This window comes from Conger conger, chromosome 4 (assembly GCF_963514075.1).
Source record: "Conger conger chromosome 4, fConCon1.1, whole genome shotgun sequence".
NCBI classification, from domain to species: domain Eukaryota; kingdom Metazoa; phylum Chordata; class Actinopteri; order Anguilliformes; family Congridae; genus Conger; species Conger conger.
Genome location: NC_083763.1, coordinates 52,624,677 through 52,649,194, shown reverse-complemented (window position 1 = coordinate 52,649,194; position 24,518 = coordinate 52,624,677). Strand labels below are relative to the sequence as shown.

Sequence of the window (24,518 nt, the reverse complement as noted above, 5' to 3'; positions counted from 1 at the left end):
TTATTTGAATAATTACTATGTATTAGGTACTACCAATCTCAAAGGTGGTCAGTGGAGGTAGAAGTGTCCTAAAGTAATATTATGGCGTATTGTCACACTTTGAATGCCCTTTCACATTTCAACAGCTACATGCTACACTTTGTGATTTGTGTACGTTTTTCCTCTCAGAGAGAACAACGCTTTTTTCTCACGGTGGCTATATGTCACACAATAGATGCTGAGTCCCATTAGTCATGCAAATTGTCCACTCAGCACGGGCACTCCACACACTGCCTGTGGGAATCAGTGTCTGATGAGGGCGCGTGTGCATTCTTCAGAGCAATAATGCTACTCATACAAAAAGAGACGATGCCTGATAGCCAGTTCAGCGGGACAGAACACAGTATTTAATTCCATTAAATCCACCACTGCTTTCATACATTTTGAACTTGGTGCATACAGCAGACACACATGCACAGTATGTAGACAACCGTAGAAAACTAACAAAGGCGTTTCAGATTTAAATTGTAAGATGTGTTTGTAGCATTTTAGACATAGGCCTTAAGATTTACCACAAGCTCGCCTGCCTCTTGCACCTTTTGCTTGTATTACTTTACTGAAAGAAAATGTCTGGTGGACAAATATGTCAACAATAACGGGTGCTTTTCCATGCCAGTCGGATGCACCAGGAAGGATGCATTGGTGGAATCAAAAATCATTGGTGGAATCAAATACCATTTCTGACAAAAACAGAGACAGAATTATCACACATCAAATATATTCATTATCATGTTGCATTTTGGGGACATTTATCGCTAGTATCTTAAGAAAATAAAATTAATGAAAGGTTTACTCGGGGGGGTAAAAAACAAGTTTATGTGGTTATGCTGCTCTGACTTCCATATAATGTGGAAACAGGATTATGCAAGACACTGACTAAAAAACTACTATGTAATAATAATATGTAATGCAATAATGTGCAATGTAATAATCTTAAAGAAGATATATTTTTTCTGTCATTATGTAGTATACTTGCATTATACTTGCAAATAAACAAGCTCATATGGAGTTCAAAATGACCCAATAAATGGAATCGGGGTCTTACCGTTTACAACCAGTTTGATTCCCCCCTGAGCAAGGCACGGGAGATGTGCAAGACAGTTAAGGTAAATCTAGGATTACTCACTGCATAGCCACTCACACTCCAGAATATTGTAGCCGGATCTCCTCTTGAATAAAAACAACACTGACATTCATTCACATACATTATTAGGGGGGACTGTCTTCATCTACAGTATGTCTGGCTCATTCCATTATGAATGCCATGGAGTAAAATAATTAAACAAAAAAAAGTGGGCAATGTGTAAAAAGATGCATTTCTGAAGCCGTTTACCTGAGGATCTGTCTCAGTGATACCCACCCATGTACAGTGGCCAAATGTGAACCTTTGTCCAAATGAATGCCCCCCCCGTTGCACAACAGCACTTTATATCCAAAGAGTAGACTTGCACCCACTGTGCCAATATTCCAACCCTAGAAAGAGTAATGTTCCAATTAGTCTGTGTGCATGTATATTTTCCACAATTCCAAGTGTATATCTTAAAATATTGTACAAATGGCCAGAAGTCATGTCTGGTCTTAATTGAGGTAAGTTCCCTTGCTGGAGCATGACCATTTAATCTAAAGCTTTAGGGCATTAAGGAGTCATACTCTTGGGACTAACCGAAGGTGGAATTTGCCGGAGTGAGGGAGGGTATGTGGGGCTTTCCTTTGAGGCATAACATTGACATCTACTGGCCAATTTAAGGCAGTAGTTAATTTCATTTACTGTTGGAGGGACTGCTACTTGCAAGTGTAAGCAAACAGCTTACAGTTATTTTAAAATGCTGAAAGCATGGGCTTTAAATACACTGTTGCAGATGAAGAGCTATTTTAACAGAAAGTCATATGGCTGCATTGAAAATAATTTCTTCCCCAAGATACTGTTGTCCGTTCCTACTGGATCATGAAACAGAGCTGGTCCAACAAGAGCCAATGTGTCCATGGCAGTTAAAACCAAACCCTCAATTACTTCATTACCATACATATTTCAGTCAAAATAGCTGAGATATTCTACGCTTGATCAACTAAACAGACGAAACCAACAGGAGTGCACCAGTCAATGTAGTTCATGAGAGCAAATGGCCAGGCAGTTGTTGTGTCCCCAAAACATTCTGTTATACAACAGACATTGCAGTCTCAGTAAGCCTGGTAGCAATCAACACTGGGTAAGTCTGAGCAGTGAACAAGTGCATCCGTGTCTGTGTGTGTGTGTGTGTGGGTGCGTGTGACTCCTGGCCTGGTTGGGCAGACAAGATTCTTCTGGTGCTTTATTCTGTTTATTGGGCCAGATTTAGTACCTTTTTACTGAAGTTCACTGTTTCTTACACACCAACTAAGCTGGTGTGTAAAAAGCAGAAACCCATGATTAATTCCCCTGAACCACAATCGCAACACACTTCCGAGAGAACCTATAGATGGATGTACAGATTGTGCGCTGCCAGTGGACGCACTCATTGGACAATACTCTCACAAGAAAACTTTATTTGGAAACAGTGGAGAGACAAGGCATTCACACAAGAGAAATTCACATGCCGGGCGACCTCCCTCTGTCCTGGCTCCACACCCTCCATCTCGGAGCGTGATGAAGAAGCACATTGTGTCCTTCTCTTATCTACAGACCGCGCGCAAGGTTAAACGGCCCATTCATCTGGCCCCGGCCATCGGCGGAGCGCTTAAGTTCTCATCGCTGCGCTGTTGTGCTGTCCGCCGCCCCTCGCGCCCCTGACCCTGTTTCCCGGGCAAGTTCCTGATATTGTTTCCAGGAGGAACATTTATCTCTCGGTGTGGAGGGGAGGGCGAGAGAGAGAAAGAGAGAGTGAGAGAGCAAGAGAGCGAAAGAGAAAGAGAGAGCAAGAGAGAAACAGAGAGAGAAAGAGAGAGTGAGCGAAAGAGAAAGAGCAAGAGAGAGACAGAGAGAGAGAGTGAGAGCGAAAGAGAGAGAGCAAGAGAGAGAGCAAGAGACAGACAGAGACAGAGAGAGAGCAAGAGGGAGAAAGAGAGAGTGTATGAGAGAGAGAAGGACAAGAGAAAGAGAGGGAGAGAGAGCAAGAGAAAGATAGGGAGAGGGAGAGAGAGAGAGAGCAAGAGAAAGAGAGAGAAAATGAGCGAGAGAGACAAAGAGATACAGAGAGAGAGAAAGTGAGAGAGAGAGCGAGAGAGAGAGAGAGCAAGAGAGAGAGCGAGAGAGAGAGAGAGAGCGAGAGAGGCCCCTGGCCTGCTCTCTGGCTCTCTCCTTCCCCAGATACTGATTAAAGCGCTTTATCTTGGTCACCTCAACTCCGCTGGCCCCTGTTGGAGGAGACCCGTTTAGCGCCGCGGAGCCCTCCTCCGTGTCTGTGTCCCTCGCCTCTGGTGCCAGCCTTTCCACGGAGCCGAGCAGTCGCTCGTTTGAAAAGAAAATGATTGCCTACCGGTGTCAAGGGTAACTAGGACAGGCCTGAAGGTGAAGCCGTGCCTGACCCGCAGCATCTCTAATCAACCTGAACAGCCTTAAATTAGAACACTGAATCTGAGGAGAGGTATTGGCTGACATGTTCCCTGTCGTTTGCTTCGTTGGTCTGTGTTGCTGGCATGTTGTATATAATTACAGTACTGGTCAGCCACAAGGCTTCCTCTGTTGGTTCTTTGTGTTACTCTGTTGACCTGTGTTTTGGGGTCATGCAATTTACCCATAATTTCTGAATATTTTTTCCAGCAATGTTGTGGTTTATATTTTAGCACCATTGCAGCTGGTATGAAGATATTAGGCTACTGTTGAAGTTATTACTGCTTTTTGTGTGCACCTGCAGATGTTGAAAATTATATTTTTACCAAGAATGATGAATTAAAAGGCACATATAAATGGTATCATTACACACATTTTTTATATGACCAGGGTTTGAATTACAGCCCCTCAAAAGAGACCTGAGCCCCGGTCCGCAATCTTGCAGAAACCCCCCGAATGCCAGAATGTAATCTGAACCATGAATATGATTCCGATACCACAGTGGATGCACCTACTCAGCAAAGATAAGACTCTGATATTAATCAAAGAAGGCACAAAATATGAAGAGGCCATATAAAACATGACTTTATTTATTTATTTATTTCTACTGGAAGGTCATTTAGCAGTTAGTCCTTGGACTAATCCTTACATTGTTTACACTGCAAGATTCTTCCTGTCTCTTCAGTGCGTTCCATATGGGAAAAGCTATTGATCATAACGTTGAGGCTCGTCCTGGTACTTGTAAAAGGAGGAATCGATGCTCACATCATCTCTATAATCTGCTGGTGTTGTGGTGAGTATTTTTAATTAGATCAGTGATGGGCTTTGTATTACAAATATAAGACGGGTTGGGGTGATTATCCTACATGCATGAATGAATAGTTACACATTTTAATAATAAGTCATAATACATTTGACCTTCAAAGAAGGGAGGCGGTTGAGGGTGAAAAAATTATTCATAATTAGAAAATGACTGTGAAATCAGACTCTGGTTGAGGCTATATAGAGAACGTCATTGAAGCTATAGATCTGTCAGCCATTGTCAGTGATGCCCTGAGCAAAATAAAGGTGGTCTGGAGTAGATGGGCCATGTAGCAGGAAGTAACAATGGCTACTTTAATGGGTCACTTGATGGTTTCCTCTCGTATTGTCTAGAACACTGGAGGTAATGTGTTTTACAAGTGATACGATAGTAGCAAAAGCTGGCAGGAAATATTACTACCAAAATACTGTATGTACCCACTAATGTCATTGAAATAATCTTGTTTTTTTTCAATACTCAACATTCTGAGATAGTGATATTTAGTTAATGCATTCGTTTTTAAAATAATCATGGAAATGTGTTAATTCAGTATACCGTCCTGTGTTTGGATACTTGAGTATAAATCCATTTATTTCTATGAAGTTCACTGGAAGCTGAAATATCTTCAAGGCATGGCCATTTTGTTATATAATATCCATACACCAGTATGGAGATCTTCATTTTTCCATAGTTTTCATACAGGAGTAAGATCAACTATGTCAAATTTCCCAGGAGGTCAACCTCTGTAACAGAAAGGCTATCAGATAAAATGTGTGGAATAGAACATCACAACAACACAACATTTAACCAGTCATACCCAACCTTGGGGTCAATCAAAGCTATCTTTAACCAAGAACAAAGGAAATCAGAGCAAAACACATGTAAGATACTCTGGAAGGAACAGTAAACTATACAATATAATAATGTGACAGATTCAATTCCCTTTTAAATGGTAAAAGGTCTGCATTTATACAGCACCTTTATCCAAAGTGCTGTGATGCTTCTCATTCACCCACTCACACACACACTTACACACCAACTGCGATTGGCAGTCATTCAAAGCACCAACCAGCCCATCAGGAGCAATTGGGGGTTGGGTGCCTTGCTCAGGGGGGGGATCAAACCAGCAACCCTCCGACTAGTCTTACCTCCTGAGCCAAAATCAACCGATTTTATTCAATTCGCTTGCACTTATTACTGTCTAAGTAGAAGTCGGTTTCCATATGGCGTTATGTACAATGTAATTTTAATGTCCCATGCATCTTTTTTGATTACCCCAGACTGTATACACCTCAAATTATTTAACTCAGTGGATGGATACAGTTGAGATCAGAACACAATATTTTAATTTGCCAATTTTCCAACGTGTGGATATGAACAAAAAATATGAAAATGTTTAAAACTATCTCTTCTAGAGTATCTGATTGAACTCCCTCCCTCATCCCCCCAACCACCATAGTGTTTCTTGATACCGAGCCATACTTTGTCACAAGGTCATAAATTGCACCTGCAGGCAGTTTGCCCCCTAGTGGCAGGGATGCTCATTTTCAGAGCGCTGAGGAAACCATAAATCACCATGGTGCAAAAAGACAAAATTACAGTGTCCTCTGGCAAACCAGCTCCAGAGCAGCATCTTAATGGTAGGCAATTCCCTGCTCACAGTACACTACTGGAGCATTCACATTGTTTTGGCAGAAACTAGTCCCAGTCTACTCTCTGCAAAGTCTAGAATTTCTTGTAGGGGACACATTTATATACTACACTCATAATGTAATGTAATTTCCCTGGATGTTTTTTTTTTGTGCTTGGCTTCTCATTTATGATAGACTTTTGTTGTTCTATGGGGTACAAATATTGATGAAAGGTATTATTTGTGAGGTACAGAGAAATCCTGTTGTTGGGACTTGTGCTATTATTCATTCAATGCAAAACAATCTGTGAATCTGTTATTGTCTTTTCTATTTCCTTTTTTCACTGAAATAATACCTTTCTAATACTAAAAATGAAAGAAAATGTAGCTTTGTACATGTAGAGAAGCTAAACAAATTGTCTCAGGAAAACCTTGAATCATTGCCTTTATCCATGGCTTGGGAATGTTTTTTTGTCAACGGGACTTGGAAGTTCTTGATTCTGTTACACGCAACCATGACTGCATCTGATAATGCCATGAACTTGCATATACGAACACATTGATGAAGATTAAAAGGCTGGAATATTTACAAAAACCTACCTGAGATCATATAGATAAAATGGCACATTAAATGGTAGAGACATCAAAGCTGTTCATTCATCATGTTGAAAGTAGCTATGTGCCGACATACAATACGTATACAATGCTCTGAATAGTCACAGTTCGACACTTGCTCTGACTAGGACTTGATGTGCGTGATTATCATGAACCAAAGGAAAAGTGGCTTTGGCATGGGAACAGTGAACGCTCACAGCATATACAGTACGCATGTAGATCCCCACAAACACACATACAGTATGTTTGTATATGGTATATTGAACTGGTTTACAGGATTGGCAAATTCTTAACTTTTTGTACTTCTCAGCTCAGCCTCCAGATGGTGTAGACCATTTTGTTTACTCAGCTCCCATGTGTATATAAAAAAAATCCACAATGTATTCAATGTTTCTTTCAGTTATGAAGCTTAAATAATATACAGTATACTGTATTGTGGTTGCAGTGCACTGCACCTTGCTACCCTCCTAAAACTGTTAGTATAACTTGCACAGAAAGTGAACGGATTTTGCAGCCACATATCCACAAAAGGATTTCTGGTGTTTAGTGCCTGACAGCGTGTCATGACACTGTCATTCCTCTCTGTACATGATATCTCTCTCCACAAAACAAGAATTGATTTGGCCACTCATGTAGCACTGTGTTCAGAAGCGGCTGTCCTTTATTGCTTGACAAAGAAAGAATAGATTTTACATGACCGTAAGCATCTCGGGTAGGGGAAACAGTGGTGATAATGCACAGTGCAATTATTTTGGCAAAAGTCCGTTGATTTTTCAGGAGAACAATCTATTCTTACCAGGACCTGCAGGGGAGCTCGTACACTCTGTTACCACTTGCACAGAAATACAGTACCTGTCCGACACGTGTAGACATTTTAAGTGTGACTTGTTCTTTATGGGTATGTTTTAATGTCTCCCCAGGAAGTGACTACAATCCATGCAACACCACAGTCATTTCAAGGAACAATGCCTACTTCCCCTGGTGACTCTCCGACTGCTACTGGGACATGACCTTTTTCTGTTTTTCCTTTTCTTCTGTTTAGGAACTAAAAGCTAATAGGAGCTAGCTGTGTCTTCCTGAGGTACAAACACCAGAGACAAAAACAGGAACTGTGGGGGTGATTGCTCCTGCTTAGAACCCTCTCTTTGCAAGAATTACAGCAGTTTATAAAAAACATAGCCAAAGCCTGTGTATAAATTCTAAGAGAAATGCACCATCTACTGTGTATGAAAAATGGCCTATTAGCCTATTTGGAAACCTCTTAACATTCCACAGTATTAATTAATTCCACACATCACCCATACAACTTTGTAAATTGTACTCAGCAAAGTAAAGGCTCGTCATGATTATGGTAGCTTGTGGTTTTTTGTTGAATTCATACCACAGACCCAGATTTAGCTAAACTGGGTCTTATATGTAAAATTCTATTCAAAATTGAATTTAGGAAAGACAAAGATTAATCAGTTTCTGTGAAACCAATCAATAATGTTGTGTGTATTATAATGTACAGGCATCCGAATTGACTGAATTCAGGGTGAACATACATAAGTGACATCAAATTTATAGGGATAAGAAATTGAACTGGAGCTGAATTATTAGAATTGACCCTCTGGTTCCAACTTTCCAACGTATGCACACTCAGGCCCTGAATAAATCAACATTTGATCCTTAATTTGACTCTCAAATAAATAAAACAGCTATTTTTGCAAAGCAAACACACCCACTTTCATGAATACAGCAGAACTTGCAAATCTGTGTTAGTGAAGAAACTATGAACAGTTGCCTTCAAGTGTGAGCAAAAGTTCATGACAAATATTGATTGAATCCAGCCTTTAATCTGTAGTCTCAGAAAAAGTGCACTCGGGGGACATGATTGGGGTTTTCACATTTTCGAAAGAGATCGATAAAAAGTTGTTTCAAGTTGGATTCTGTCACCAGAACAAGAGAATATAGGTGGAAATGAGATGAAAGTATATACTGCGCACACATTAGGAAGCATGTTTTCTGCAAAGAGAGTTAATATGTGCAACCTCTTACCAGAACATAGCAGATAAGGTCCTGGCTTGACACAGTGCAAGATGCCCTCTACAGTCTGCAGTACAAGTTTTGTGGCCTTATTGTGCCTAGTCTTATGATTAAATATGTGTATGTTCTTAAAGTATGGGCTCTGCCTTATTACAAAAGCTGGAGAAACATTCTAGCATTATTATGGATGTGTGGGATTAAACACCAGTTAACATGTATGAAGCAACTGCCAGTTTAAAAGGGTTGTTGGCAGACCTAAACGGAGTTGAAGACACCTGGGAGAGCAATGTGCAAATGATCTTCTCAAGCAGCCTTTATGTTAAAAGCAAGGTTGACGATGTTGTTGTTGCTCGCAGGATGCTGAATTCAGTTCCCCTTTCGCATCCACAGGATTATATCCTTTTCGCTTCGATCACCACAGGGAGCTAGTGTTCCTCATGTCTGGATTATGCAATTATATTGGAAAATGTCAAAGTGCTGACACCTAAAATGATGGCAAGGAAGCACGTGGAAGCTCATTTCTGCTGCCGGTCAGACGGCGGTTCTGCTAATCACATTTCTTTTTCTTCACTGGCAGAAAAGCCACTCAAGGGTGTTGAGAGTGACACCAATAAAAAAAGGAAACAGTCAACACAATAAAAAACAAACAGGAGTGCTGAGGTGTACTTCCCAGTATTTTAGTCCCCGACCAACATAGCAAGAATACCACAGAATGAGAGATTTACTCTGCCACCGTCCACTTGCTAAACTGTGAATTGTACAAAGAATACATATTATTTACTGTACATTTTTCAAGCATTTTTTGTGACCCTTGTGTGTTTTTATCTATGGGTCAATGAGAATGAAGTAAAGTCTACATTTGTTCTGTTTATGGAACTTCATGTTTTGTACATATACTGTTTAGCAAGCCATGCAATACCTTTGGAGTACTTTATCTCAGTATATGCAGTTCCCTATACTTTGAGCTGAGACACAAATGAGGCGTTTGTGAAAGCATGCAGATTTTTATCTGCCTCGAATTAAGCTGAGCCGGGAAAAAAGCATGGTTCTTCCTCTTTGTACATTAGCAGCACTGAATGCGATCGTAAATGCAGGTGTGTGAGCTGAAACATGACTCTTTTCCTGAAAGGGTCGCATGGTATCTGGGAAAAAAAAAGACAACTCGCTCTCATCTTTCAGAGAGAATCTCAACACCTGTGTATGGAGACAACAATCACCACTGTACCTTCCCCCTCACGGGCCATCTGTTTGCACACGCCTTTTATGTCCAGGAACCATGGGGAGAAGCAGTCCAGCCCAAGCTGCTGATGGGAATACAAAATCCAAACCAAGGCCGAGTCTTGCATATTTAAACAAGGAAACGTGGTTCGCATCGAAAGACTGCATTTTTGGTAAGAGCGATATCAAAGCAAAGACCACGTAGCCAACAGTTTTTTCCACTTTAAGTGTTTGTCAGATAAACTTTATATTAGTTTGCAAACCTGTTTCCTCAAGAGGATATCATGGTATAAAACCATAGCTCTTCAAACCAGAGTAGAAGTTGTAAAGCAAATATTGAATGCCCAATGATTCTTTGTGCTCCTGCACTGACTGCGAAGACTTTGGTTGGTGTCCATGGTGCAAAGGAATGATCCCCAAGAGGTGCACAAACTGTGGTCGAGCTTCAAAGTCTCCTTGGAGGTCACAAATAATGGCTCAAGTAGGACTAGTTATGTACGAAAGAAAAACAAAAATCCTCATTGATTCAGAGAATTCCTCGCCTTAATTAAAACCACATGTTTTGGAGTAATCTTTGGAGGCTTGACACAAGGACTCGGCAGCTGCCAAACTGTACACAGGCCATAAATAAGCCATATAAGAAACTACCTCCTTCACCATGGACCCATTTCAAAAAATCCCTCAAGTCTTAATTAAAGAGTTTCAAGTACCCAACTACTGCAGGCTCAGGAAGACCTGCCTTCTCTGCGGGCAATGAGGCCCTTGGGGCTGGGATCAAAAGTCGATAAATTATCCACTTGAGCCCGGTCACACACACTTGCACCCATTTCTCCGTTCCCAGGGAGAGAGGTCAGAGGGCCGTCCGTGCGGTGCTCTGCCCAGCTGCACCGGCCCGGCAGAGCGGAACGGAAGTGGGCGACTGCCATCTCAGCTCACCCCTCACGACCACTGCCGTTCTAACGTCGTGACCCCTGCCCCAAGGCCTCGACCCTCTGCCCAACCCCACCCCTCCCCCCACAACACTCGCACTACTGCAGAGCGTGGAAAAAATAACCAAGCACGTGACTGAATCTACTTTCGTGCCCGCTACCTCCCCTTCTTAAATTGCATCTGAATATTTAAGGCTCACGAGTAGGAATGGAGGAATGGTAGTTAGCATGACTGCTGCACCGCTGCCGGTTTCGATTACAGCAATGGAGGTTTCCCTCTTTCTTCTCGCGTTTTTGTTTTGTTTGTTTCGGCGAGCACGTGGTATTTAACACAGTGCCTGCAGACATGTGACTTAGGTATGGGGCACTCTCTGAAGTGCCTGGGGGGGGTTTACCGATGCCTAACCCTTTCAGGTGCGGGACTTTTGTCCAAAGTAAGCCCCGCCTCATGACCCTTGAAAGTCCCTGTGGGCTATCCCGGCTTCACAATTGCCCTTGGCAGTACCAGGAATTCTGAGAATGAATGGTTTGAAAATGCCTGCATCGCCTTCACTCTCAGTGCAAACACTGTACACTGTAGTTTAGCAAACAAAAGTTCATCAAACTTCTGGAATCAATTTGGGATGGAACTGGAGCAGGATGTGGGTTCAATAAAGTTTGACTGGTGCAGAATTGACTCAATGATGTGATGTGATTGGTGCAGTGGTAGGTCAATGAAATGTGACCGGGGCTGGGGTGGGTTGATCAAGCATAATTGATGAAAATGTACTTCAGTGGGGGAATTAATTCTTCGAAAAACACCACAAGGATAGAAAAATAGGCAGCATTTAAAAAAAGAAAAGATAAAGAGCATGAGCAGACATTTGACATGACAGTGTGAAAAGGCAGGTTTTTGTACCAGTAGTAATGTACCCATCAAGCTATGTGTATATAAATAAATACATATTTAACTCACAATAGACATTTTGAAAGAATAATTCAAAGATTAATGAGAACTGCCAAGGATTTATTTTGCTTGTTAAACAGCATGGACAGCAAAGCTCAAGTAGAAAGTGTCAAAATTAATTTGATTGGCGTGAGTGAAAAAAAAGGAACAAAAAGAATAAGAGAATGTTTAGGAATTTGCTGGAAGTACCACCAAAAGAAAATAGATAAGAAATTCTTCTCTGGTTTTCTGACAAAGCCACACAAATTTAAAAGTCCTTGTCAGCAGGTTTGTTTCTCAATAAGCACAGCACATTATGTGTTTCTGCATTCCTCTCCCTTAGATTTTCATCAGGCTTGACAGTTAACTGACCTCACCTGTGTCCATGGACCCTTTTGAGTCATGAGGTGATTGAGGTGATCGAGAGTATCACAGTAAGTCATGAACAATGCTGGAGACTACAAATAGAAGAAGCCCATGCATTCCAGAGCAGATCAGAAATCACTCTGATGGGGTAATATACGTACATAGGGCACATTACTAGCATGTAAAAATTAGGATCCCATCTAATGAGCAATTATATTGAATAAATGGAAAAGTACTATGCAGTGAGTTTCCTAATGTTTGAGACAAAGACATTTCTTTTCTTGATTTGGCTCTGTACTCCAGAATTTTAGATTTTTAATCCACAGAAGTGTAGATTCTTGGCTTTTAGAAAAGGGTATTTTTATACACTTTGGTTTCACCGTGTAGAAATTACTGCACTTTTTCCATAACTTTGCAGGCTCCTTTTCATACACATTAGCAAACTAACATGGGCATCCTTTTTTGTGGCCAACTAGTGGTTCAGTTTGTGAAGTCTTCTGCAGACAGTACTCACTGAAACATCTGAAACACAGGTATCTGTGTTTCTGAAAGGTGTTTGGGAAATCCTTGTCATTATGGTGCAAATTCTTCGGCTATCATCTGTAGCGGTCTTCCTTGGCCTACCAGTCCCTTTGCGATTACAGAGCTAACTAATGTTCTCTTCTTAGTGATGTTCCAAACAGTTGATTTTGGTAAGCCAAAGGTTTGGCCGATGGCTAGGTCCCTGACTGTTTTTCTCAGCCTCATAATGACATCTTTGACTTTCCTTGGCACAACGCTGTTCCTTGAGTTGAAAAATACCCACAGCAGGGGGAACTATATATAAAAAGTGTGGATATTTCTCCAAGGTGAAACCAAAATATATAAAAATACAATTGAATAAAAGCTGAGAATATGTACTTTAATGACAAAATTGTCCAGTAGAGAGCCAAATCAAGCCTAAACATTATAAAGCTCACTATGTCAGAAACCAGGAGAGTTGAACCATGTGCAGACTCAGGAATGCAGTAACATGGCAGGTTTAATAAGATAGAACAAATGAGGCAGGCAATGGTCTAATTCCAGGAAAATAGTAAATCAGAGGTAATCCTTAATGAACTAGCAAGGAGAACTGAACTGGACAGGCCTAAATCCAATACTAACAAGCACACAATGAGACACAGGTGAAATGAATGACAAGAGACAGGAAAGAAATACAGTTAAGAAGTGGAAGGCGGAGACACAGGCAAAAAGAATAAATGAATGAACAGGCGGAACAGAATAGACTACGGACAAGAGAACAAGGACATAATACACAGAATATTAAGGAAGGGGAGCAATGAGTGAAAGTACAGAAAACACAGGCAAAAGGGCACAGTAGTAACACAATGTAAGTCCAGATCACCAGCATACATAGTCAGAACAATGTAAATTATACTTATGGTAGTACACCCATTAAATGTATTATTGACAGTGACACTATTATACACTCCACTATATTCAAGAGTAAACAAGATACTATGTACCCAGTTGACAGAAGAGGTTTTACAAATGTTAGGGAATATTCTTAATAGATTGTTGTTAATGATGAAAACATTTCCCAGTCTTTGGGCCAGTTCATAATCCAGCAGCAGAGTGTTGCCCTGGCCCTGATGTACTTGCACTCACTTCCTGTTTCCTGTGGAAGTTTGTTCAACTGAGGAACTATTGTGTTCGAATATTGAACTCGAAAAAGTAATTGCAGAATTGCAGAAGCAAATCCAGATATGTGACTGCCGTAAGGAGACAAATTGAACTAATTCTCAATTAATCTGAAAAATGACAAAATAAAAGCAGGCCCTCTGACAATTTTCACCAAGAATGTATGTGTTTTTCCAAGACACTTGGGTAAATGTATTTTTTTTAAATAATGGAGCAAGCTGGACCCTTGCCTTGTCACAACACTTAGCTATGCCAACAGCCATGGCTGTGAGTCTTGTCCAATCAGGGGTAACAATATATTAATGATAACAATATATTAATAATGATAAAAAAATAACTATATATTTATATGGTGCTTTCAAAACAGTGCTTCCCAATATAAAACCCCTCGCATTTATGAACACACAAACATTGACAGTGCATCAGTTGCAAAATCAATTCTAAATCATTTTCCATTTAAAATCGATTCTATTCTGTTATTTAGGTAAATAAGAACTGTTACATCAGGATGTCATGGGGTGACATGGCTCAGGCAGTAAGAGCAGTCGTCTGGCAGTCGGAGGGTTGCCGGTTCGATCCCCTGCCCGGGCTGTGTCAAAGTGTCCCTGAGCAAGACACCTAACCCCCAAAAAAATGCTCCTGATGAGCTGGTTGGTGCCTTGCATGGCAGCCAATCGCTGTCGGTGTGTGTATGAATGGGTGAATGAGAAGCATCAATTGTACAGTGCTTTGGATAAAGGCGCTATATAAATGCCAACCATTTACCATATGTCTGAAATTTGTTCAGTACTTTTAATTCTGTGGTTTTTACTGGGCTCCTTGATAATTATTCAGGGATAAGATTACTACCATTTTTCATCGAATTTAGATTTCCTATGGTAATACAAGTTTATGAAAAAATTGTAAGATTTTGATTGGATCCACTTGATGGAGATAGACCAATCTTTTTTTCAAAATAGCAATTGGCAATCTTGAGAGGGTTATATGGTAATACAACCATATACTGTAGCTCAGCAAGTAATCAGAAACTTTAATATGCAAATTCCACATACAGCCTATATATCACGTCCTACGACGGCATAGTTTAATTGTTTCTTGTTTTTTTTTCGTTGGAATTCCAGTTACGTTTTCGTTACGCTATTATCTTATAAGTAAAGAATTCCTACTGTGGTTTATAGAAACCCATGTCTTGAATTATATATTTTTCATTTCCTTAACATTGCAGCAGAGCAGCCTACATTGAGAGCATTTCAGTGGAAGATGATAATGTGATCATAACAATTCCTATGGCAAGCATACAGTAGGTATTCAAATCTAGTATTTAACAAAAGAAAAAGATTTGTAACTGTTTAGGCACTTTATTTGAATACAATTTTCTTTTGAATAAGAATACAATAAGGTTTATTATAAAGCATAAAAAAATTTGATTACATCAGACTGAAGAAATATATGATTTGTGTGGGAAGAGTAACTTCAGTAGCCTACCTACACTCAGTGAGCAGTTTATTAGTTTTTTTTTTTCATACTTTTTTTTTAGACTTAATTTTTTAAGTCTTCTGCTGCTGAAGCCTATCACTTAGAGTTTTGACGGATTGTGTGTTAAGAGAATCTCTTCTGCATACCATTGCTATAATGTGTGGTTATTGATCTTTTACAGACATTCTTTAAAATGTTTTACATAGACTGTAATTGTCACTGCACGTTACTGTACTCCAAGTTATGAAACTAGATGTATATTTTCTACACTTATAGGCATATGATACCAAGAAGCCATGCTTTTTTCATTGGGGAGATCTTTATAGATGTTGCTCTTCCAATTACTCACATGCCATGTTTATTCTGAAAACCACAGTGGCACCCTCTGTGGATGACATTATATACTTATAAGTCATCCCTCTGATCTTTAATGGTTTCCTATTATAGATCTAAACATGAATGAACATTTGGTTTTTGGCCATCATGATATGTAATAAGTCCCCCAGAAAAACCACAGCCGCAAGCCTTCAACTACTATAACCACTATGGTGCTGCAAATATTGCGCAAATGGCTTTTTTAGAGAGAAAATAATGTGACACATAAATACATCTGTCAGCTGCTCGTACAAGGATGTTTTTTATTTTTATACCATTCGCATTTTACATGTGTTTCCATATAGAATAACATTCTATATATAATACAATATATTCACATTTTACATATTTGTTTCCATATAGAATAACATTCTATATATAATATAGAGACATTCAAATTAGCACAACCCATTTGTTTATGAGCACTATGGTAATGGCATGGCCATGTGTTTTCCTGATTTATTTCTTTTTATCCGCTTTTTTCTCCTCCAACAAAAGGGTATTAATATAAGACGTTCTGAAGCCACTTGTTAAGGGATATACACAGAACTGTATTCACAAAGCATCCTAAGGGTAAAAGCAGCTCCTAACTTGCCAATTTAGGAGAAAAATTTTAATAATGGTCATGTCAGTCAACTCCAGAACTATAAGGTTTTCTATAAAAGTCATTCACTAAGCATTTTCACACTAAATTCAGCTCCTAATTCAGCCAAAAAATGTAGGGGTAGTCAAGTGGACTACAAAGTCACAAAGACCAAATCACAAACAGTCCTCGGAATGGCTGCTGCCTCAAAAATGCTTAAAAATATCAAAAAAGGTATCACCTCAAGTGTGAGAGTATTCCGATTATAGTAGAATAGATAGAAGTGGGAAAGGCTCATTCATGTGAAAGCACATGTACAATAAGCTCCATATTTGTTCGGGATAACGGCTTATTTTGTTTCTTGGTTTGACTCAATTGACATGTGGTTAAACTGAAGAGTTACATTTTTTATTAAAGGGTATTTTTATACAGTTTTGTTTAATCAATTTCATGGGTGTTTCGATTCAACTGCTTCCTTAGAGCAGGTATAAGAGATCTTTCAGTATCTAGTCTTGATTCTAAGCTTTTGAAAGCCTTTGGAGTCTGTTATTGTGTTTGTCAAGATGAGGACCAGAGCTGTGCCAATGGCACTCAAAGAAGCCATTATGAGCCTAAGATATAAGCAATAAACAGTCAGGGACATAAAAAACAGTCAGTATCAGCAGTTAGATTATCAATGAAGGCAAGTGAGTCAGCACCTGTGACAGCCCAAACTATAACACCCCCACCGCCATGTTTTACAGATTGGGGGATGGTTTGGGCATAACATAGCATAATGGCGAGAACAGGCCATTCAGCCCAGCAATGCTTTTCTTACCACTAAATGTACCAACTGCTTAGTTTGCCTAAAAGCTAAATACTATCTAGCACCACATCACGCCTGGTCTTGAAGAGCCCCAGTGTTTCTGCCTCCACACCATGTTCTGGCAAGCTATTCCACAGTGACCACTCTCTGTGCGGGGGAAAAAAACAACAACAAAAACAAACAAACAAACAAAAAAAACTTCCTAATAGCTGTGCAGAATTTTACCCTTAAGGCAGTTTCTTCCATTTCTGCCTTGTCATTCTGCTAAGCGAACTTACCCTGAAGAATCACATGTAGTTCATTTTGTTAATTCCTTTAATTCATTTAAAAGGCTCAATCAAATCCCCCTAACTCCCCTTTTAAGAAATTTAAAGATATTATGCATCTTAAGTCTATTCTCATAACTCTTTATCTTTTATACAAGGAATCAATCTGGTTGCCCTTCTCTGAACCTTTTCTGCGGTCCCCAGAACTGCATACAGTACTCTAAGTGTGGTCTAACAAGGGTATTGAATAAGGTAAGTATAATTTCCTTAAATTTACACTCAATACTCTTTGCTATGTATCCTAGCATCATGTTGGCCTTTTTTACTGCTACTGCACATTGACTAGAAGCTGAAAGGCTTTGACCAAGTATTACCCACAAGTCTTTTTCAACTTCAGCACTTCAATAAAGTAATCATGCCTTAGGTTTTTATTTTCCACATGTAGAATTTTACATTTAGTTATGCTGAATTTATTTTTTTAACTGTTACCAATTCCTTTGTTCTTGCCATCAATCTGATATAGTACAAGCAAATGTTGGTCTCTTTGTCCACAAGACCTTTTTCCAGAACTCTGCAGACACTTTTTGGTACTTGTTAGTAAACTGTAACCTAGCTGGCCTATTTTGCAGCTAGTGGTTTGCATCTTGCAGTGTAGCCTCTGGAGATCTGTTTGTGAAGTCGTCTGTGGACAATAGTCACTGACACCTCAGGCAAGTGTTTTTTTATGGGTGTTCTTCATTATAGTGAGAATTGTTTGTCATCAACTGTAAAGGTCTTCCTTAGCCTACCAGCCCCTTTATAACTACTGTGCGTCCAAAATCACATTTCCAGCTTACTATTCAGGATGTCAAAATAGCATTAGTATGTTGGAAACCATAGTGGTTTCAAGTGACCTGGAAACATTTCTAAGTATAGGGCTAGTGTTCTGCTGGGAGGTCTAGAGTTGTATACTCCATAGTATGCAAGTAAGCTGTTGGACATGGGCATGGTGTACAGAAAAAAGGCTTGAACTTTCACCAAGAAGTCAAGTTATATTGGATCACATTGATCACATTGTCTAAACATTGTCACTTAAAAAGGTTCAATGTCAGCACAATTGTTAGAACTACACTCCTGAACAAAGCATTTTTTACTGTACTGAAAAAAATGGTTGTCTGATACTAGGCGTACCCTGTTCTACAAAATGCTTCATCATTCATATTTAGTAAGTAGATCAGATGTTTGGTAATTAAGTAAGCTTGCTGCAGAGAATAACTAAACATATTTTCTAAGTGTATTACCAGCTATAATTCCATTACCATTTAATATTTGCATATGCTTTAATGATAAATAGCAGGGCTGTATCAGAGGCAATGGCAGAACCAGCGTAACCAGTATATTCTGGTAAGAAAGGTTTTGTCTCTAGTATTTATACAGACAGAATCATGAACAATTTTGCAGGGGTTAGTACCTGAAGATCTATTTTGGAAATGCAGTAAATCACAAAAACAATTCACAAATACAAAAATAATTTCCTATCAAACCATTTTGACCAGTCAGTGGGAATTGATTGCTTATTTGAAAACCCAAGACAGCTCATATGAATGAAATTAGGCAATTAATTTAATCAATTAAGTGCACCTGGGATGGTGGGACAAAACCCTCATTATTATACTTCGCTTGAGGACCTACAAGTAAATTGCTATCAGCTTTGAGCAGCTTTTACATGCTGTGAGCCGGAGACCTGTTTTGCAAGCGTGGTCTGTTCCGCATGTCGCAGGAGCTTCTGGCATAGCTCACATCGCGCTCGATCTGTTGTTACCGTCGTGCGTAAAAGACGGATTCCCAAAGGGGGAAAAGCAACTGTACGTCGTAATTTCCTTTGCCATTCTCAGGACTGAAGCTCATTACATACTGTATCTCGTTACTTCAGTTATATGGTCTCGTTTTCTTACGTGTCCGCAGTCATCACTACTTCACATAACCTTTCAACACCTGGTTTGGCTAAACACTACGCATTACGGTTACAAATAACGCTTCCCTATATGGACAATACGGTGTGTAGTGTTTAGATATGGCTTTGCGCTCACCACATTCAGCAATAGCTCTTCGCGGGAGTTCATGAAATGACACGTATTGTAAAACAGAAGGAACATCGACAGGGATGAGATTCCTATAACTTTATAAACCAATTGCTTACTATGGAACCAGCATTTGCGTTATCCCCACGTCCTCTTGAATCTGAGACATCCAAAAATGTTGGTCGATCCAGCGTTGCGTCAAGCTTACTATAGCTGTTGCTCATCGATTTTTGCTAAAGTCCTGTTAATTTCACCCTCATTTTTTAATAAAAATGATAGAAATTGCAGCGATTTTTTTGTGTTGTTAAAAAATAAATACAAATTTCCCCCCGCCCCAGCTTCCCTAAATAGAACAAAATTATAGGAATATTAATTAAATAAAATCAAGACAAAGCACAAAGAGGAGGGGGCATTAAGTCAGTTGTGAACTCACCCCGACTCTAAATGCCGACACGCAGCGCATAATACCCCCTCTGCTGGAGAATACAGGCTCTCTACATACTTAGTGACGTCAGGCCCCTCCTGGCTGGTAGTCTGTTAGGCAGTACGGGAGTGGAACCGCTAGAAAGATACACAACTATTAGGGAAGACAGTGAGAAAACGTTTCAAGTATCTGGCACTTATCTGTAAAAATAGGAATATTTGCAGTTGTTATAAAGGAAGAATTATATCGATCTTACCCCGGGAGTAGGGGGTAACGTTCGCAACACTCGCAATGGATAGACTTCTAACTTGTTTCTTTGCTGCGGTCAGTTTGTTGGTCTCAGTTCGAGGACAAGTATTTAAAGGTAAGACTTTTCCCCCAAATGCTTAATACATGATACAAATGGTTTAAACTGGAACCGGGTGACGTTCTGCATTCCTGTCTAACGGATTGTATGTCGAGGCACTGTGGATTTGTTGGTGGAAGGTTTTTCTTACGCGCTCGATCAAGTTTGTATGCGAACTGCTTTTCTTATGATGTAGCCAGCCAAGTCAACTTTTATCTTGTTTTATGAACTCTGCGGTATTCCTTGAAATTGGTTGGTATTGTAAATTGTGCTGCTCTCTCTGAGTACGTGCTCTAGTCCCGCACAATGTAAACTTTTAATTTGCTCAGTCCAGCGGAATCCACTTGAACAAATGCAACAGTGTAGTTGGCTACAGCGTTTGTTGGTGTGGTTTTCAACGTTGAGTGTATAATTGTAAGATTCCAGTAACTTACTTTCCCCCTTCATGTCCACGAATAGCCACCGCAATTGAGCCTATTTTCCCTTCTAGTTTTGAAAAGGAAACGTTTGGAAAGCTTCCTATACGCTACAATCCGTTTCCCCTTGATTTCATCGGTAGTCGGTAGAACTTCCGATCGGTTCTTAAACTATATACTGTGTACGTTTAGAGACGGGGCACGTATCGAATCTGCTTACTTCTACATTCCACCAATTAACAACGGTGTTTGCTCGGGTAGCCTCGAATGAAAGTTGTCACGATTTGTTTGAAATGTCCGGCGTATTCGCGCCGGGGCGTAATCTCATCAAACGGAGCGGTTGTTACTTTAAATGGAATTCGAATCTATTTATACCCGTTCTCGAAAATAAATAATAAATACACGGTTTAGGTTTACTTTCCTTTGGAAATGAAATGTAATGTCTTCTATTCAAATAAAAATGCATATACAAATCTACGACATCATACTGGCAACGTGCCGACGTTGAGTGATTATTTCTTTCTAACAGACAAGAACAAACACTGATACTTCATGAGCTAAAGTTTTATGGTAGCCTAATATTGTGAACAAATAGACTAGTTTTGAGGGAAAAGCTCAACTTTTATTTTTTATTTTATTTTATTTTTTAAATGTGTGGGTTTGGCTCTGAATACTGGGCAGCAATAAACCATTTAAACAACTTATGGTCTAATTTTAACGTTAGTTTAGCCTACCATATTGTTTTAGAGGGTGCATTTGGGCAACACATGCAAAAAAACAATGTGCACCCTAATAATACCTTGAATATTTTTAGCACGGCATCTGTTGGACTTAATGTTATTTTATTGAGCATAACTTGCCGGACAACATGGTTGATTTGTATGTCATCTTGTGCTCTCATTTGACTTGTTCTTAAAATAAAAGGTGGTAAATCTAACGTAAGCAGGAATCACGCGTTACTACTTTTCAAGTTTTGCATCACGCTCCTTATCTTTTAACTTAATATTAATTTAGTGGAAACTAAACTGTATACCCTACTCCTAAAATGTAACTTAGCCTTAAGTTGAATATGAAGCATTTATATACTAGTCTATTTGTATATTACCTTTTATTTTATTCTAAATGTTACTGACTGCGAATGACTTTAGTGAATTCGGAGTTATAGCTGCATTGACTGCTCCACCAACAGAGCTGTGCCTCGACTATATTGCGCTGAGGACAATACAGGTGTTTCCTTATTAGCATTAGAGGCACCTCAGTGGACACATGCGATTGCTCTGACAAAGCCGTTTACACTCGCCTGAGGTGATTTAAACAGTGTAATTCCATAGGCCGCTTAAAAGAGGCCACTTGTTTGGACAAAGGATTTCTTATGCATAGAGAATCAATATCTGTATGTAAATCAATAATCGCAAAATAAATCGTCTGCTTGTGGCGAATGTGTACGAAAGCGAGCTGGTTACAGGGATTCTACAATATAATACTATATTATAAAAGGTAACTGTAATTACTTTAAGGAACGGTCATCTATAAAGCACAGTTTACGCGACTCTAACTTGGTTTAACCTATATTAGCCATCACATACACTGTTAATGTACCACCCTCATAAGGAGATTTAGGCCGATTTTTTGTTTTTGTTTGTTTTTATGTGCTTTTGGTGACAATTTTCTTCCCCAAAACTTTTGTCAATTTAAAAATAAAACTGATAGCATTTTGGATGAAAAAACTGAAGACTGATTTTAAGATGGCAAATGTTTCTCTGTTGTTTCTCAAGCCACAGTTTTTATTGTATTTATTTATTTATTTTTAGTTACACAGCTTTGACCTATCACCGTTTTGCAGTATGTTATGTTAAGGCCTGATGGTGGCAGCATCGTACGCTCATGCTTGTACACAACAGAATTTACATGACAAAAGGTTGGGGGTTTGTTGCAGATAAGTTTTTGTCATCTCTGATATTGAAAATCACAATCAAGTATTTGTCAACAAATATTCATTTTTACATGGAATGTAAACAGTCGATGTGTCTGCTTGTCAATCAGTATGAAAGTGTTTGAAGCAGAATTTTAATTAGAAATGCAATTTGTATACCTTTGTATTTAATTTAAACATAATTACTTGGACTAATTAAGCAGAGGCTGCCGTTCATTGTTTTGCCTGAAATGGTGAATAGTTTCTCCAGATCCTGCCCATTTGTCAGCCCTGCCTGTTAGTGTATTTTTAATGCTGGCAGCCAGTCGAAGAAAGATTTATTAAAGACCGGTGCTTTTTAATTCCCGACAACGCTCAAGTCATCGATAAACGTAGCAAGCCTACCAATTACCCTGCAGTGTTTATAAATATGTATCTTTGGTACTGACTCCTTTGGATCTTTTTAGCTCTTCCCCATGGATGGTAGAGAGTATAATGCAGGTATGCACGAGGGAAGCTGGAGAAGGCTCAAGGCAGCTGTCAGATTTGAGTTGAACTTGAGAATCTCCGTGGAACACTGCCTGTTTGGCCCAGTTTTGAAAAAGATGTGAAATCCAACAGGTGTGTCTCCTGCACATGCCATGGCCTACTAAATAAGGATACAGGTGTTTGATATGATCACCCGATTTCCTCTCAAGACCGATCGTTATATTAAATATCAGCAAAGTTTGACTTGTGGAGATGTTGCTCTTTTAACCAAGAAATCAGTGGGGGTTGTAAGGTTATTCTTTTTGAATGTTATGAATTGTTCTTTTGGTTTTAGAGATCCTACAATATTGTTCTTGATGTGCTTCAAGATGTTCAATGCTTAGAATATTGATTATTGTGGAATTAGATGGGCATTGTATATGAAAACTGACTTTTGAAATGTTTTTCACTGCAACACAAAGGACTAAATGGGTGTGCTCCATCACAGGCTGGTTAAGGCTGGTTCCCACACAGGCTGGTTTGAAGGGTAAAAGCTTTATTGGGATGAATCATTTGAGAATGAAATGAAATCACTCTCCATTAAAGGGGGTGGTGGGTGTGGATCAACAACAGGAAACTAGCATGACTGAGAACAATTCAAAGCAAGAGTTCAGAAGGTGCCCAGAATTAGTTGTTCTCCTCATTTCTGGTACATTTCTGGTTGTTTTATTTATTTTTTAATGCTCTTATATGTGCTTTACATAGATGGAAATATACTGATTTATGTCCCTGCCTTGATGCTGCTGTCATGCATTCAGTTGGGCTGAAACCAGTATGCTCCATGAAATTGAAAAATGGATTTGTCTCCCACCAGAATATTTCCCGCCGACTGTACTGTGTCTTTGTCATTTCATATCGGAAAAGGACATTTCAAGTGCTTTTTGGGTTAGACTCCAGGATCCACAGTCAGCATGTTGTCAAACTTCACTGAAGGACCGTTGCATAATTCCTGCTACCTTGATGACATTTGTTTCAGCAAAGTCCTGTGAACTTTCACGTTTCCAGCATGCCACCAGACTGTCTGTGTCTCCCAGCATGCCGTGCTACTCCAGCCGAGCAGCCATTTATGTTGACTTGCAAGACCGGCTAATATGTTATGTAAACAACCGAAGGAATATAATAGCGCAACTGTTAATTTTGAGCATGACTGATCTGAAGCTGTCTGTTAATTGCAGTTGGATCATAATTAGCCATTAGATGTGACTCTGTAAAAGATGCTGAGTAAACAGTGCTGCTCTAATTAAACAGGGCTCTTTCTCGAGTGAGGAGGGGAGTGAACACACTAATGAATCACCCGGTCTGGCACTGAAGATGTCTAATGAAGAGCAAGTGGTAGCCATGGTCCAGTAATTTCCAGCATGATCTCATCACAGTTTTAAAATGGGGGGGAAAACACAAACCTTATTAGATATTCATATACAATGCGCTGTGCTAGGAAACTTAGGATCCATCATAGGTAGCTTTGTGAGCACAATAATTCAGCAAAGTCTGTCTAATTAATGCTCAGTGGGCCTGAGTTGTTTTAAATAGGAGGCAGGAGTGCAGTCTGTTTGAAAAGAAGGAAATCTGGTA

At 39.5% G+C, this 24,518-nt stretch overlaps 1 protein-coding gene across 15 annotated transcripts in view; it reads left to right on the top strand.

Annotated features, from left to right (window-relative positions):
* Positions 1-19,809: 19,809 nt before the first annotated feature.
* The window catches only part of ptprma (protein tyrosine phosphatase receptor type Ma), a 208,212-nt gene continuing 203,503 nt past the window's right edge, over positions 19,810-24,518 (top strand). For 9 of the 15 annotated variants that reach the window (XM_061237461.1, XM_061237460.1, XM_061237457.1 and 6 more), the window contains exon 1: positions 19,811-20,108. In XM_061237461.1, the coding sequence (XP_061093445.1) occupies positions 20,036-20,108 (73 nt within the window). In that variant the 5' untranslated portion in view covers positions 19,811-20,035. Of the gene's footprint in view, positions 20,109-24,518 lie in introns of all 15 variants that reach the window. The other 6 variants (XM_061237458.1, XM_061237454.1, XM_061237451.1 and 3 more) reach the window with 1 other exon arrangement.